Source organism: Tachysurus vachellii, chromosome 4, assembly GCF_030014155.1.
Source record: "Tachysurus vachellii isolate PV-2020 chromosome 4, HZAU_Pvac_v1, whole genome shotgun sequence".
Lineage (NCBI taxonomy): Eukaryota > Metazoa > Chordata > Actinopteri > Siluriformes > Bagridae > Tachysurus > Tachysurus vachellii.
In genome coordinates, this window is record NC_083463.1 from 11,332,246 (window position 1) to 11,350,204 (window position 17,959).

At 38.5% G+C, this 17,959-nt stretch overlaps 1 protein-coding gene across 8 annotated transcripts; it reads right to left on the bottom strand.

Moving 5' to 3' along the window:
* Nucleotides 1-3,334: 3,334 nt before the first annotated feature.
* Nucleotides 3,335-17,712, bottom strand: sap130a (Sin3A-associated protein a). 8 transcript variants are annotated; one of them, XM_060867741.1, is made up of 21 exons: nt 17,602-17,712; nt 15,319-15,435; nt 14,683-14,945; nt 13,809-13,973; nt 13,593-13,710; nt 13,170-13,294; nt 12,858-12,976; nt 12,602-12,755; nt 12,414-12,504; nt 12,212-12,316; nt 11,907-12,048; nt 11,613-11,731; nt 11,075-11,359; nt 10,812-10,989; nt 9,110-9,208; nt 8,572-8,927; nt 7,533-7,787; nt 7,262-7,387; nt 5,759-5,862; nt 5,202-5,315; nt 3,335-4,669 (listed from the first exon to the last, which is right to left on the bottom strand). In XM_060867741.1, the coding sequence occupies exons 2-21, from the start codon at nt 15,419-15,421 to the stop codon at nt 4,511-4,513; spliced, it is 3,180 nt and encodes a 1,059-aa protein (XP_060723724.1). In that variant the 5' UTR covers nt 15,422-15,435; nt 17,602-17,712; the 3' UTR covers nt 3,335-4,510. The 8 variants fall into 8 exon arrangements, with proteins under 8 accessions (XP_060723724.1, XP_060723723.1, XP_060723722.1 ...); XM_060867740.1 differs by having other exon boundaries at nt 10,812-10,992; XM_060867739.1 differs by having other exon boundaries at nt 12,852-12,976.
* Between the last annotated feature and the right edge of the window lie 247 nt (nt 17,713-17,959).

Below are 17,959 nucleotides of genomic sequence, written 5' to 3' on the forward strand. Positions count from 1 at the left end.
AAGAAAAACATCTCGTTTATTTTAAAATAAGAATTAATTATATATATATAAACTAAGAACATATATATATATATATATATATATATATATATATATATATATATATATATATATATATATATATATATATATATATATTAAGAATCATATATGTGTAAAAAATTCTTTGTTTAATTATTATTTGTAATAATTATATATATATATATATATATATATATATATATATATATATATATATATATATATATATATAATTATTATTATTTAAATAATATAAAACGTAATATCATTTAGAAATTTCCCCACTGTGGGTACTGTATATAATTTGAAACTTATAATTTGAAACTTGTATATAATTGTAAACTGTATATAATTTGAAACTTGTTTTCTGCCCCCTGTTGGATTTACCCACCTCTCACATGTCACCTGTGGGAAAGTAAAGTCCATCTTGCCTGAGCTAGGACAAAAACAGTTTTTTGCCTTCTGAAGGGGAAAATTAAAAATGTGGTGAAAAGGTTCCTGTTTGGGGGAAAAAAGAATCAAACTACAATAAATATTTGAAATGTTTCAAATACAATAAACAGTCTTTGATTTTGTTCTAACATAAACATTGTTGTTAAAAAAGGCCAATTAAATATAAATTAATATATGTAATATGCATAATACGTAATTACATATGTGTGTGTGTATATATATATATATATATATATATATATATATATATATATATATATATATATATATATATATATATTAAAAATCATATATGTGTAAAAAAAATTCTTTGTTTGTTTTAAGGCCCAGTACATACTTTAATTAAAAAATATACATATAATTTTCTGTCAATTCTTTCAGATGATTGTGCACAAAAACATAAAAAACCATGACCTGGCCCAAACACTTATGCAAAATGTTACCATTTAATCTGATAGGTGCATAAACAGAGAGAAAAACAGAAGACCGTTCCTGTCTCACCTAGGTCTGATTTTTACACTTGGAGCTCATCTTGACTGTGCCATTCTTTTTAAATAACTTCAGGACTCTTTATGATCCATCACGGTGTCACCCAGTGCTTTCATCATTGAGTCCATTGCATCAGTCTCTTGATCCACTGCTTGCTCATAGTGCTGCATGTTACCCTGGGGACAACACATAGACACCCAGCAAGACATAATGAATACCTGTCTTCAACAAGTAAACACAAAAGGTCTCTGCTGTGGCGTGACCCTGAGAGAATGAAGAGTAAAGTGCAAGCTTTGAAACACATAAAGATACTAATCTTTTCTTTATTCTGACATGTTTTAACAGATGCCTGTTTTCAGCTACTTTGATCAACAGTGAGAGAAGAAGGCTGTCTTTCCTAACAAAAGAGCAAGGCTTTAACACTAGTACACTGTCATTTCACTGATTTTGTAATTTTTTTTTTTTTACATTTCTTTAACAGGTCATACACCTGCTTCAAACGAAATACCTTTTATGCCAAACAATCCTCAAACTGCTCCTGTGTTTATGCTAGCTCCAAGAATCAAGTTCTGAAAAAATATACAAAACAAATTCCAGATAGTGAATGAAAAGGCATACAGTAGGTTAGTGATATTTTGCCTCTTGTGCTGACCTGGATGAGCTCACTGATGCGGTACAGGTCATCATCGGCTCCTGCTCTCCTTTTTGTGATGCAGCTTCCCAGTGAATATTAAGTAAAATAATAAACAGCCTGGTAATGCAGTATTACTATGGGCTTTTTTTTCTTTTACTATGTAGGACTTCTAGAAATGAATGTATACCTCTTTATTTTATATGCTGCTTCTTAGGACTTGTAATTTCTGTAATGTTCAAATTGGCTTGATTATACATAGACATTAGACATTAGAAATGTTGTATTTTTGGTCTTGTCTATGGCCAAACTTTGTGTCAAACTTATGTCCTTATGTCCAGCTGCAAAGAAACACATGAAAGATGTTAGGTACTTTATTACTTCAACAAAGAGCTTTTTCAACACAATGAATGCGGTTAATTAACGTTCTTTTAAAAATAACCTCCAAAAATTGAGCAACCATGCTGAAATAAAGAGGTAGAGGTGATTTCATATCCTTCCAGATTATTTGAAATGGTGGTCTGAAAATTTGTATTAACCATCTTTATTATGGTTTATCACAGCAAATAACCAATGACATGATCTTGTGAAATTTTACCCTTTAACCATTAAAAGCCTCATCACCACCTGATGTATGGCAGCAAGCAGCTTGTGAATTTTCCAGGAATCGTTGTCTGTAAATGTCAAGATTGACTTGACTGAATGGTTGAGTGGAAACTGCCGTATTCCTTTATATCATCCCGCTCCTCACAGGAAGTGCACTTGCCCTGATTTAGAATCGCAATGATTCTGTAACCATTAAACCATTAAGTGATGTAGATATTAATTTTCACAGGGGGTATTAAACATGTAGATCCACAAGCTTGTGTGTGACATCTATGTAGCTGTGGATTTTTGCCAAGTAATTATATATACTGATGATCTTTTTATGGAATGAAAAAGATATTAGACTTTTTACTGTCAATCCCAAGCCTGAAATATGTGAAACTGCATCAATTACTAGTAGAAAAAAGGCTGTAGATTTAGAAAAAATGCCTTAAACTTAAACTTAAATGCTCAGATTGAATTAAACTCATTTTTAGTTGTACTGGATTGTAATATCTGCTTTTTGTCCTTGTGCCAAAGTCTGGTGGTAAGAATGGTGTGAGAGGATACAGAATTTTTTGGGAAGGCTAGCCATTAGATTTTGGGCCACCGGTGTGGGGCTTCATTTAGCCACAAAAGGATTAGTGTGATCAGGCTCTGATGTAAGGTGATGAGGCCTGGAGTGCAGTCAATGTTCCAGTTCATCCCAAAGGTGTGCAGTGGGGTTGAGGTCAGAGCTCTGTGCAGGACACACGTTCTTTCAAACCAACCTTGGCAAAATGAGCCTGACTTATGCACAGGGAACTGGAACAGGTTTGTGTTCATTAGTTCCAGTGAAGGAATTCTACAGCCTACAAACACATTGTAGATGCAAGTGTGATATTCAGGTGCCCACAAGCTTTGATTCATATAATCTTAAAGATCCTTGGCAAATTAAGCTTGCTTGATGCTCTCTGATAATACCTACATACCTAATATACCCTACAGGTTAAGATAACAGAAGAACTCATAAATAGCTGTTTTTCATGGCCATTATATGATGAGAATTTAAAAATGACGCAGGTCTACCTGTACACAGACATTCTGGAAAAGTTAATATCATTATAACAAGTTTAGCAAAAATGAAAAACATTACACAGCTAGAATTGTACATACAGTTTCTTTTATTGCAATAGCACATAGTATACAGATAACAAAAGAGAAAAGCAAAATGTACAAAAGAGTCCAAATTATTTATTTAACTAAGTAATAGCCACAACATGTACTTTATATCTGTAAAAGAAGAGCCACATTAAAAGGGCACAAAAAACAGTTTTATCAAACACAAAAAACAGACTTACAGTAAACAGCAAGTCAATCGCTTTTATACAACTATCTTTTTCTGAGGTTGAAAATGTAAAATGATCCACATTCTTAATACACAATTATACTGTTTCTTTCAAGTACATACTCGACCTCAATGTGCCATCCTCAACTGGTCTTCAGCACTGCGGATCTCTTTAGCACATCCACTAACTCGATGATAAACAAAATACAGAATAGATGCTAACGAATGAGGGAGAGTGAGGCAGAAATATACTGTTCAATATGAAATTTGGGATCTTTTTTTCATAACTGATCTATAAATGCTTCCTCGAGTGTGTTGAATGCAAACACAAGACAAAATCCACCGTTACACTCATGATAGAAGGCACTGAAACTTGGATTGTATACACACTGTGCTCTAGTGTGTGCGTGTGTGTGCTGCATACCATGTTTTACACCTGTACACACTTTCCTTCAGTCGGCTTAGAAATTAAAATGAAGAGGTACATAGTCTCGGAGTCATGATTTTCACTTCATGACATGACAGAGAAAATCTCCATTAAGCATGTGCGGGTTTCTTAGGCTCTCTATGACCAATACTACAACAATGACAATCTATGACAAGAAAACTTAAACTTAAGGCAACTTAATGTTCATTTTAAAACACTAAACTAAGAATTTCCTTTTGGGGAAGATGAAAGAAAAATGTTAGTTGGGGTAACTGGGCTGTTTAATCCTGAATTAAGGAGACACAAATCCTCAATAAGCAGCAGTTCCTGTGGAGTTTAAGTGGTTGGGACTGACACAGGGTCCAGGGGTACAGAGAGCTTACAACCTGCTTTCTCTGCTCAGTCTAATGTAGATGGTATAACATATATTTAGATCATATGTGTGATTGTGCACAGCAACCTGAAAAACCATGACATGGTCCAAACACTGAACCGAGATATTTTTCATTTGACCTTACAGGTGCATGAACAGATAAAAAGACAGAGAGATGAAGGGGAAAATCTGCTCCCGTTTTGTCTAGGTCCGATCTTTGCGCTTTAACTTGGAACTCTTCTTGACTGTGCCATTTTTGTTAAGTAACTTGAGGACTCTGTCTTTATGGTCCAGAACTTTCATCATGGTGTCTCTTGCCTCAGTCACCTGATCCATCACGAGCTTACAGCGCTGCATATTACCCTAGATGCACACAATTATAAATCACATATCATGAACACCTGTGGATCAACCAGCGAACACAAACTGAGTCAAATGCAAATGCCCATTTCCCACCCACTAGTCTCCGCTTTTGCATAACAGTTACTGACACTGAAAGAATGAAGAGTGTCTCCTCTGCCACATATGAAGATGCGAAGAAAAGAATCGAGTGCACAGAGCAGTTTCACCATAAAATTGTGGTCATAAAAAAATTAATTGTACACACACAAAATATCAATGCATACATCTTGGTGCTCATGGCATTATAGTGGACCTTAGAAGAATATCAGGCCCCTTATGTGTCTGGCTCCTCTTTGAGTGACACACGGAGAGAGTGGGATTAAAAGCGATACTCAAGTTGGTTCCATTTTCCTTTTGTCTTAGCTTTTTGGGTCAAAACTAACACTATTCGCTTCATGTGATTCACATCCTTTAGGCTGATATGGAACAAGATCCAGACTGTTAATGAAACAGTGGATAGTGGTTTAATGATGCTTTCATTTCTTGTACTGACCTGGATGAGCTCGTTGATACGGTGCAGGTCATCATCAGCTCCTGCTCTCTTCTTTGGGATGAGTCCTTCCTGCAGCGTAATGAGGCGGCTGTACACGTCATGCTCTAGGCTTGTCTATAGTAACACAAGGACGTATATAAATAAACACCAACCTAATATATATATGTATATATATATATATATATATATATATATATATATATATATATATATATATATATATATATATATATATATATATATATATATATATATATATATAAAATATAATATAAGGGAAATGCCAAGATGACCTGGTAACATTTCTCTGTACTTTTATTGTTCAGCTTTATATTTCCACAGGGTTCCATATCTACTTCTTATAGTCTGCTTCACAATCATTATATTGTTTTATATTTAAGAAACAAAATACCTGTTTTAAATTTTAAAAATTACATGGAATTATTTTTTCCTTTTAATCTTTCTGTGTAGAGCCAGTTTAACAAATACACTGATAACAACAGTGTGCCTAAAGATGTCTAAAACCACTAAATGTGGGCATGTGTAATGTGACTCACCAGCTGCTTAAGCTGCGCTGCACACAAGTGTACCTTCCATCCCTGTGCACGGCATGCAACCCCCCTCTGATTGGCCACGTCTTGGAGAGAATTCTTTTTCTCCTCTGCAAAATGTAGCAGGAAACAAATACAACAAAAGCCAAAAAAGATTTTGAAGCATATAAAATATATAAAGCTGTATCATCTTATTCTTCTTCTATTTTCAGCTTTTCCCGTTCGGGGTCGCCACAGCGAATCATCAGTTTTCACCTAACTCTATCCTTGGCATCCTCTACTCTCGCAATTACGTTCATGTCCTCTTTCAACACATCCATATATCTCCTCTTTGGCTTTCCTCTTGATCTCTTACCTGCCAGCTCCATCTATAAACGTCCTTCTACCAATATAACCATCTCCCTCCTCTGTACATGTCCAAACCGTCTCAATCTAGCCTCTCTGGCCTTGTCCCCAAAACAGTCAACCTGAGCCGTCCCTCTGATGTGCTCGTTTCTAATCCTGTCCATCCTCATCACTCCTAAAGAGAACCTCAACATCCTCATCTCTGCTACCTCCATCTCTGCCTCATCGCTACAGTCTCTAACCCATACAGCAGAGCTGGCATAAAGCTACATCATCTTTTTGAAAAGAGGAGTTAAGTAAATAGTTTATTGGATTATTAGTAAATGGGTTGGCAGACATGACAAAACAAGAAAAGGAGACATCTGAGACTAAAAGTCAGTAAAGGCAGGTAATGAGAAGTTTTATGAATTCCCAGAAACTGTTTTGTAATCACCTAATATGCTGAAATTTTCATCTGGTCTTCAAAAGGACAATGGACACTTTGTGACGAGACAGAAAGTCGAGTGTATGCATGGTTACAGTACACTATAGCGGTCAGTCACGCTCATAAGGCACGTGGCATGGCAGAGTCAAACACTTAGCGTTGCTATTACATTTCACATGATCACTAGTGTTGGATACTTCTTTATGTTCTGTAAAAGCTGCTTTGTGACTAGCATTGTTAAAGAGCTACAAAAAAGTCATTTGTTATATGTTGCAGAATGGGGCTTTCACCTCTACTTTATAAAAAAAATATATATATATAGAAATGTTTATTAACTTGCCGAGGCTTTTTATTGTACACACACACACACACACAGAGTTTACATAGTTTTATGCAAGAAACCTTAAAAAGTAAAGAAAGGGTGACGTAATAAACAGACATGGAAAAAAGGCCTGTTGCTACTGTTGGTGCCTGGTTCAACACATGGGTGTTTTGGGATCTTAGTGTAACTCTAGTTTGAGTTTGGGTCCAAACTCAAAACAATCTGTTTACTACAGCTTGTAAATATGGTTACTGATATCAAAGCTATAGACTTCATATTGTAACATTGCTCAATGGCCAATTACATTTTACCATTCAATTCACATGCTTTACTAATGATTAGCAAATTATTGCCAACAGCAAAATCATGTATAACTCACAAGAGTAGGCAATATGCAAGTAACAACATTGTCACTAACCTTTAACACGGATGTCACTGTATCTCTGGAAGTGATGGTATGCAGCTTTCCAGGGGTTTCTGTAATGACGCAGGAGTGTGATTGGGGGTCTGGGACGCACAGGCACATACCGTACACCCTCTTCATCTGGAGGACATATTAAACAAGAGCAATACAGCAAAAAAAAAAAAACTGAATTAGCCGTTTACGAGAATGGTTGAGGTTTTGCTCTTAATGTAAAAAAATGCCTTTATGAGAGGTTTGTAGCCTTTGATCCAGAGAAGCTACTCACCCACATACTCCCTGGGAGGTGACTCTGGTCTCTCTGTTTTATTCCCCGGAGTTCTGCTGCTGGCCCTCTCTTCGTCTGTGCTGTTGGTTTCCATCATCTCTCCCTCTTCGTTTGAAATAACGTGCTGTTGTTTGCGTGGTTTCTTTCGTGGCGATGCACCAGGTAGAAGATCTCCAGGTTGAGGGGGAACTGTGAGGCCTGAGGCCTGAGGAGAGAAAATGGAGGCTGGGGCTGTCGACGAGGGGATGGAAAGAGCTGCAACACAATTAGCATACTAATTATTCAAATACTCTTTACTTTCTTTTCTATTTAATGAGAATATTGGTTCAATTTACTAGGCAAACAAAGTAATTCTGACATGATCAGTAACATTTAAGTAATCCACATACTAGACCTATAAACAAAATAACTCAAACTGGTTAAAACCGATGAGGAATATTTAACTCTAGGTTTTTATCTAGGTTTTTAAACATTTTATGATTTATTTTACAGATTCTCTAAGGTGGTAATGCCTGAAAAGCTCTTTACTGACATGAATTCGTTACTATCATAACAATAAAACATCTACAGATCTACCAGCTCCAGTTGGACTCCGTGATACTAAGAGGAGATCTGAACTCAATGTGATCCTTACACCAATACAGCATTTGTTTGACTGTATATTTGTAATCACACCCTCTAGTGTCACCCATATGAGGATGGGTTCCCCTTGGAGTCTGGTTCCTCTCAAGGTTTCTTCCTTACCAATTTAAGGGAGTTTTTCCTTGCCACTGCTGCCTGAGTCACCTCAGACTTGCTCGTTGGGGATAAATACATATACATACGTACATAAATACTGTGAACTATATAGATCTTGAATTTTTATGATATTAATTCTTTATACTTCTTATGTTTACCTTCTGCTCCATGTTTATGTTCTGTAAAGCTGCTTTGAGACAATGTCCATTGTAAAAAGCGCTATACAAATAAACTTGAATTGAATTGAATTAGGAGCATATTTAAATACCATACGAGAGACAAAAAGGTAAATTTTATTGACCTGGCTGTGAGGTGTCCATTGACTCCGCCTCCTGCTTTACTTTGATCTCCGGGAGGGCGGAGCTAAGCGCTGCTGTGCTACTGGCTGCTGGCTGAGTGGGAGAGGAGACAGCATTGGCCATAGAGGCAGGAACAGGAGGCGTTATGGCCATGGCTGCAGGGAGGGCAGACAGAACTGCTGCAGACTGAGAGGGAGGTGGGGGTATGGGTGGAGCAAGAAGAGCAGGAATAGCCTGTGATAGGTGCTGAGCTGGAGCTGAGAGGGGCTGTTGTTCACCACCATGAGCTGGCAGGGCCTCCACGGTGGCCATCACCGGAGGCGTCATGGCAACGTGAATGTCAGGCTTGGGCTTCACTCTAACCACATAAACAAAATAATTGTATTCAATGTTAACTTTTAATTGAATCATCTGTAAGGCCAGGCAAGGGCTCTAAGAGCATCACACACAGGAATATGAAGACAGTAACTTCTGGGAATAAACATCAGTCAGGTGTCCTTTTGTATTAATCTAAATGAAGAAGGGTCAGCCTGGGCTTACCCCGCTGGTCGTGGGGATCCAGCAAGTCGCACACCACTATCCACTCTTGCAGTACTAGGCTCGCTCGACTGCGCCTGGATCAAAGTTTTACGCACAGCCCTGGAAATACACCCCAAAAAAGACCAGACTGACACTCCGACCCAGAAATACATCCCAAAACTTTATGGTTACTGGTAGGAGTTCGGTTAATAAGATGGCTCTATGGGATACACCCTGCTGCTTATACCTCTGCTATGACCTTAAGCAGCCTTCACACTGCACACGACAAACGACCGCCGATAAACCGGAAGTCATTCATTTCCTATGGAGAGTTGTAAAGTCGCTGCATGAGGTGTCGAACATCTGCGGATCCGTAATTTTCGGATCCGTTAAAAAATTTGTGCGACTTGTGCGACTACACTGCATCCGATATGCCGACTGGATGTGATGTATACCAATGTTGTCCAATCAGGTTCGTGTGAGCGAGATGATAAGAATTATTGAAAAGTATTAATATTAACTTTAGTACTTTTTAAACTTTATCAAAAACAATCTTTTTGTTTTAAATACATTGTTGTTGATAAAGTAATAAATTATTAATATTTATATTGTATTATTTTTAATGTTGTGTCCATGTTTCCTCAAAAATTATTTGCGGTCTTTCTGGATTTATTGTTGCATTGATTGATTGTATTTACTCCTTCATTAATTCATTCATTCATTCACCATGATAAATGGAGGGAGAATGCAGGCTCTTGCTTTTGTTCTCCTTTACTGGAGACGCAAAAGAAAACATTGCAAATCAGTGTGGATAAAACACTACCTGACTCGGAGAAAAAGTCTCGGTGAGTATCACCGTTTAGTGCAAGAGTTGCGCCTTAATGGAGAAGATTTTCGTGGTTATTTTCGGGTGTCACGATCACATAGTAATGGGTTTTCCGAGACCGTGAGAATTAGCTTCTCTCCCATGTTGACGTCTACACGATCACATTGCACATTCCGTGCGACTGTCACTAGGGGGCGAAATCCGACAGTCGTGTCCGTTTGCCGTGTGCGGTGTGAAGGCCACTTTAGTGTGTCCCACAGTGAACTACACCACAGGAGAACAAAATGAAATACAGAATCACCAAAACAGGAACCAGTGTTTGTGCAGGTTTGGGGAATTGTATTTATGATACAGGAGGCACAACAGAAAATCTTGTAGATTTTTGTATGATGCCCAACATCCAGGGAAAATTAAACATCTTTTCACAAAATCAGTTGAAGCCACTATTAGAACCCTTCAGAGAATTGTCAGGTGGTGGCCAAACATTCTAATGAACATTTTTAATTGACTAGAGACAATTAAATTTCTCCAAGACTCCCAGACTGATCTGATACTCAAGTAGAAGCACTGCTTTGAAGGTTGGCTTTTACTTGCTAGACTGCTCAGACTCAATAGAGACTGCTCAAGTGGTTCATTTAAAAAGCATCACGCTTACCATGTGATTTGAGGGACAAGCTTACACTAGCTACATAGTTTACAAAACGGGAGGAAGTTGTGGAAACCTTTAGACATTGCACTACATTGTAAAGCATACCGTGTGTCTATAAGACCAAAATGAACCCAGCTCAGATATTCAGATAAACATATGGCTGGAGTGAAATTGATATTGAAAGTGATGATAGAAGGAGCATAATTTATGCTCAGTAAATCCAACTGATTTATTAACAGCTTACTTACCCCTCATTCACAGGTTTCTTGCGGAGGATGCTGGGTCTGGGTGAAGAGACTAGCGTGGGGGCACCTGTGCTTGTCCCCTGGGGGTGAGTCTGAACTATAGTGGTGACAGGCTGTGTAGGGCTGAATGTACTGCCAATTGGGTTGGTCACAAATGCAGTGCTCTCAGCCAGAACTACACCTGCTGAACAACGCAAACAGCAAGTCATTTCAACAGTTTAAAACCAAAACCTCTGAAAAAAAATGTTTGTTTATTTATACATTACTTGATTGTTTTGACTCTGCCTGTGGCTGTTGTGTTGTGACTGGTGTCTGCTGAATCCCCTGTGTACTGATTGGTGCTGTGGCATGCAGACCTTGTACTCCAATTGGTGCAGGTTGAATACCCTGTGGAGTCATGGAAGCTGCCTGGATATTTTGAGTACTGATCTGAGCTGACTGCAGGCCGATGCGATCCACAGCCATTAGCTGCATGGGGTTTAAATGCACAGTGGTGGCCACACCCACACCAGCTTGAGCAGGAATTGCAGAGCTTGGAGCCTGTGCTGTGACTGGATAAAAGAGATACGATCAATAAATCAATCAAAATGTCTGTAAAGAAGTGTTTTTAGTAAAATTATTTGGGTAAAATATTCATTCCAATTCAGAGAGCTAAAAACTAGAGCATGTAAAAGCTTGTACAAATACAATGTTAAAATCAAAGTGATTATGGCTACTTTATGAAATATAGCCACATGTGGCAGCAACAGAGGCTTACATATAGCCTTATTTTGCAAACAATGTTCTGAGAGTTACTGTGTTTACCTGGATAGGGTCGGATGGTGGAAACAGAGCTAGTGATTGGTGTATAGGTATGAGTGAGCGGATAGGCGTATGATGGATTCGTGGGTAAAAAGTACTGAAACTGGACAGGCACAGTGGGTCTATATGCAAACACACACACACACAGAAAGAGAGACAGATATCAGCATGTGTATATCTGTAGTAAACAGGTTGTTTGAGACAGATCAATTTAAGTCTTTAATTAATTAATCAATGAATTAATTATTCGATCAATCAGCACTTTAAAAACTTTTTATGTTAAAGATCAGGTGTCACCTATTGTCACTGCGGGCCTCCATAGTGACAGGGTTTGGGGATGAGCGGTGGCCAGCGATGGAGATCAGGTTTGTTCTTTCCCCAGAATACTCAGGTTGGATCCGAGGGGAAGTGTGGGCAATCGGTTGAGGAACGACTTTAGCTGCATTAAAAGACAGGTAAGAAACTTGTTAGAAGAAAGCACAAACACAAACCTTGATGTAACAGATATAAGAACCAAACAAAGTGAGAACTTCAACTAGCTGGATGTTCAAAAAGCAATAAAAAGTAATGAAGCTGATAAACTGTTAAGTGCTTGTGCTTACCAACAGGAATTGTAGAGCTTGTTACAGCCGTTGCATGTGAAGAGTGAGAAGACATCGTCATAGTGACTATTGTACTGCTGCTCATCTGGGTATGAGGTGCAGAACCTTTGGAACATAGGATGGATTCAGAATAAGTTTCTCACAGACTTACACACATATGATAAGTCAATCTTGTTGGTAAATGGACTAAAAAAATGTATACCTGTCGTGGTAGTTGATGGCACTGTATTGGTAGCTAGGATAGGGGCAACAGTTGCTGCAGCAACTGGAGCCACAGTGCTGAAAATAGGCTTCTAAAAACAAGAATCTAATCATATACGGTATTTTTGTATTCCAAAATACATGGCTGATTGTGATCACATTCACTAATTTGTTGTATTTGAGCATTACCTGGGTCATGGTGTGTGCAGGCTGGGCTTTTTGAGCTCCCATAGCTGGATGGGAAGGCAGTGTGATGCGTGTAGCTGGATCTCTTGGCGTTGGAGGCCTCTGGATACTGATGGTGGCAGGAGGAGGAACAGGATGGATTGTAAGCCCTGCACGCCTGCATAAGCAACAGTATCTCACTACAATATTATGGCAAATAAATTACCCAATGCAAGTAGTTTTGAAAGCAGGATAGTTTTAGATAGTATCTAACCCATGCATTATTTCTGCAGTGTGTGTAACTGGAGGGCTGATAACAGGAGACTGGGTTCTGGCTGTTGAAATGGGGGCAACCACGGTAGGCAGCACAGCGGTGGAGGTGGTGGCTACAGGTCGAGACTGTAAAAATGTATATTTGTAAAATTATGACGCTTATATTGCATTAAATATTACAAACAACCCAAGCAACTTGTTCAATAAACCAAAAACTTGAGAGCGTAGGAAAACAAACAGTAGGAATAAAGCAGACAAATATTTAACAGTGGAAACTGAGTGTGCAGCTCTGAGCAGGATATTGGTGCAGGAAGTGTACCGGAATGGACTGGTGGTTGATGTGCTGTACAGCTGCAGGTTGACCAGGCGCTGCATTTGCTCCACACGCAGGTCTCAGTACAGTAGGGCCTTTACTGCTCGACATCACAGCTGCAGCAGCTGCACCTGAAAATCCAAATTTTCAATTGCAACACTGCCCTGAAACACTGCAAAATGTTTGCTTATTCAGGTTAACATTATGGCAAATAAAAGCCTATCTGTCAATAAAGTAAATTAATAGTTTTACTTAAAGAAATATTTTAAAAGAATAAAGTTTACGTTACTACAGGACACTAATCTAAACTAAACTAATCGCTAATTACTAGCCTTGTACCAAAATCTGATTTTTGCCCCCACTTTTCATATGTTGCACATGTAAACACTGACATACACAGTACATTTTGTGATGTATATTTAAGCTAACCTCTGGGCAGGTGGGAGGTGAAAGTGTGAGGGGAAGCAGTAGGAGAGCTGATCTGCAGTGCAGGTGTGTTGCCTCTAATAATCTGCACAGCGGTCAGGTGGTGCAGATTACCCTGTCCCTGCAAGAAAGGAAAGCAGAAACATTCATGTGCCATCTCCACTTTAAGGACAGTGAGCAAGTAGAAATATTCCTAATATCCCAGTGTATTGGGCGTACCTGCTGACCGCTGATGGTTGCCACAGGGATGGAGGCTGGAGCCATACTGCTTTCTAGGGTAACAGTAATATGACCAGGGACCTTTGCTGGGCCGGGAAGGTGCCCTTGACTAGCAGCTGGAGCTGGTGCAATAAGTCGACTGGGCATACCAGGCTTTAGGCCAGCCTATAGGAAAAATCAGCCTGAATTACAATTTACACAGAAATTGGCTAAAAAAATATATATAATCAAGCTTAGATAACATTCAAAATTGTGCCTCTTTTCCTCAAGGCAGTTTGAGTGCTGGTTCAGAGCCAGAACCTAATTTATAATAATTTCTTTCTTTTTCGACACCCAAAGCACCGGCTCTGAACCAGGAAAAGTGGTTCTTAAGTAGCACCAAAACGTTGCTGGTCTAGAGTTAAGAACCGCTTGCCTCAGGGGCTGGGGGCGGGGCTACTGTTACCAACAAGACAAAAGAGAATGTCGTTAGCGCCTTTTTAAATCATTTTAAATCAGGATTCGCCGCGCTTGGATGCCAATGTAGGTTCGCAAATCCATGAGCATTAACAGTAAAGCAACATCCGCCATTGATGTGTTTGCCGCTGCTGCGCTAATGTTGCTAAAGTTGCTGGTAAGACTTGGCTCTGTGATGGCTCTCTAGCCCATGGAAAGGCAAACCGGTTCTTAGAAGGCTCGCCAGTGGAACCAACTTCAAACCAGCACCAGCAGTAGCTCTGAACCAGCACCCGGTTCTTTCTGGTGGAAAAGGGGCATTGGTGTGCTTTATTCAGTACTCCATTCTAACAACATTCTTTCTTCTCCATTTAAGTTCTTATGAAAACTGGTTAAAGAACAAACAAAGAACAGCCTATTTAACATGCACTACTGGTACCTTGAGTGCTCCATCAGTGAAGGGAGGCTGCTGGCCAGGGGCCAAATGAGCTGGTGGTGCAGCTACAGTCACTGTGGCGCTCGGCTGGATAGACATGTGTTGCGCCAAAGCTGGAGTTTGGCTCAAAGTCTGCACTTGAGGATAGGGTCTAACCACTACTGTCTCCTGCTTATCATCACGAAACTGCAAAGCTGCTCCAGACAATCTGCCACTAGGCAGAGGGTCTTGAGGGTGGTCTGCATCTCTGGTGCCTTCTTCTCCACCTACAGGAAGTAGACAATGCAGTTCATTACAGTCAAATTTGCTAATCATGTCAAATCATATGCAACTAAATAGTGTAAGAAAAAAAACAGAATGGATATGGCATAATTTGAGCTTTAGCATTTAGCCACAGAAAAAGATTCATTAAATAATATCTTATTTGAAAAAAAAAAAGACTGAGGCATGACATGTTATTTTCCTAGAACAAGTTACAAGAAAGTTCAAATCAATTAACTATACACAAAGGCAAACGCATATGGGTTAATGTGCCGGTTAGCACAATAAGCATGTAAATAGCACGTACTATACTGTTCATCGGCAGCAAATCAAAATATTTGATACTATTGCTGGAACAAACTGGAAATGAGCAACTACCTGGTTGGCCTCCAGGAATGAGGGTGCTGTTGCCAGCAGGTGCTGGGCCTTGTCCCACTCCTGTAGGAGGCAAGGGTGCCCGTGGAAACTGCTGAGAACTCATTTTACCTCCACAACCTAGAAATCATAGTCAGAAATCATACTGTATTCCATATACAGTGCACTATTCAGGAATTCCAACTATTGTTAGAATATTTAACACACTTATGGAATCCCACAATGCACTGCATCTGGTTACTCTGAGGTGAAATTAAATTAAACCCCGTGTGTGTGACTGTTTAATCGACTGGTGGTTTACATTATTTTCAGCTTCATCTGCATGTTCCCTCTTGGTAAATATGGTACCTGGATAAGAGGATTTTCCATATGCAGCATTGCTACTCCAGAATGGCTTGGTTAGCAGTTTAAACGGTAGCACTGCAGAGAATTCTGGATAGTTTGCTAAACTAAGCTGAGCCATTTGTGTATAGATATTTAGGATCTGTGCTGTGCGGACATGTTCACTTAATTAAATATCAGTTAATTAAATTTGAAAATGAACTGAAACTGTTCTGGTACCCGTTATGGAATCCGTACAATGTTGTCCCAGTGATGGTTCTCTCACACACACCTGTTAATCCATCCAGTGTTACCAAATTATAGAACTTGCCCCTATATTCGATGACTTTTTTAAACCTCTTTAATGAAAAAAGGAGATCCTAGCAACAATCTACTGACTTTTTAAACACAAGTGAATGTTTTGAACCCTAATATTTTGAACTTCTCCAGTGCAGATACATCAGTGTGTAATGCCTGTGACCAATCACTGAGCACCACTGTTCCTGATGACGCATCATTCTTCGCTTTTAAACTTTCTTCTTGATGATATTTACTAAGCAACTGTTTACTTCGTGATTACTCACCTTTCACAGCTATGTATGCATGTATAAAATCAAGATTGCTTAAGAAAAAAATATATTATTTTCTATTCTGATAACATTCCTATTCTATTTTATTAGACTACGAGTCTTACAAATCTTTCATGTAGCCTTATTTGTAATTTGGCATGCCAATGACCATCATGAATATTATCACTATGCCAATGGGCTCGTGACGTCATCACGTAACCCTTTTTCAGCACGTTAGAGCTTGGAGTCTTTCAGCAAATATTCAAAACACAATTACAGCGTGTTCCTTCAGGCAGGTGAATCGATTCAGAGTCGAATCGCTTTAAAATGAATCACGATACTGTCGGATCAGAACCGGACCGAGACTACTAGGGTGTTTTGGTCTACATCCGAGTGTGTTTGTTGTGTTCTCATCTGTCCAAACTCACAAAAATAAAACAAAGAGGACAACATAACCAACAACAAAGCCAGATCTACCAAACCATACAGCAAACTAAAAATACCAATTTCGCTCTGACTCGGATTCAGCAAACTGGGAAAATGAGTCGTTAGCGACACTAGAGTTCCTGTGGAGGTGTCTGAGCTTCTCTGAGGTCTTCGTGGTGCTTTTATACATGCAAACAATGTGTACTGATGATGATGATGATCTCCAAACACGTACGAGTAAACAACACAGATCCATTACACTGCACAACAGCAGCTAAATTTACACTTTCTAGCTAGCTAGTTAGCTAATCGTAGCCTACCTAATAATATATATAGCAAAATTTACCAAATGACCAAATGTTTTGCTTTGAACACAAAAACACAAATCATCGGTGCTTAGCATTATAAGAAGTTCTTTAAAACGAAAATTAAGACGAATTTAACTGCAATAACAACGAAATATATTAGTTGATAATCTCGCTAGCTAATTCCTGAACAGCACAGAGCTAGCCTTCAATAAGTTTTACATTTTATAACATTAACAGCGAATAAAATAGCAGGCATTTAATATGTAAACAACAACAAAGTACAAAACAAATACCTGAACTATACAGCTAGGTTTAGAGGCAGCGTCGGATTTAAGTAGGCTAGCGACGCTAACAAATCACAATCTGATAACACACCAAGCAAAGTGCTGACATGCTAAGCTAAACTAGATAATGCTACCATAAACAGTAGGTAACTACCCAAATAGATTGGTGTACTTATTGTCGATATTTTATATATTATATAATATATAAACAGCTCTGAAATCTAACGTCGGCTAGCTAACTTACTAGCTTGTTAGCTAAGTAACAATTAGCTAGTCGTTACTCACTATAGCTAATAGTGATCTGTTTTATGTCGCACAGCGTTTTTATATCATGCAACACCATTAGAAGAACTTGAAGTATTATTAGAAAAAAGATACCGTGAGTCCGTCATTTAGTTCTGCTCCATAACTAGGGGCTGAAAGTAGCAGCAATGCACCTGAGAGAAAATGGATAAAGGGACACGACTTTTTACGATAAAAGTCTAACGTAATAAAAGTCTAAGTCTCACTTATTATTATATCTCGCATATATATTTAGTCTCATCAGTTATTCAAATTATTTATCATTGCAATCTAATTTTCAATCGAATTAAAACGAACGACACCTAGGTGATATTTATTATTTATTATTATTTATTTATTTTAATAATACGTCAGTAATAATATTCTCATAATTTGAGCGTGTTATTGTTTTAATAATAAAGGTTCTGTTTTGGCTTGACTATGTAGTGTTTGA

What these genes read in the sequence shown, in the direction of transcription:
- sap130a (XM_060867734.1), bottom strand. Translation starts at nt 15,421, where the DNA reads ATGAGTTCTCAGCAGTTTCCACGGGCACCCTTGCCTCCTACAGGAGTG. An exon ending in CAGTGACATCCGTGTTAAAG is followed by an intron (nt 5,863 to 7,261) that starts GTTAGTGACAAT and finishes TACATTTTGCAG; the next exon opens with AGGAGAAAAAGAATTCTCTC. An exon ending in GTATCAACGAGCTCATCCAG is followed by an intron (nt 4,670 to 5,201) that starts GTCAGTACAAGA and finishes GTGTGCATCTAG; the next exon opens with GGTAATATGCAGCGCTGTAA.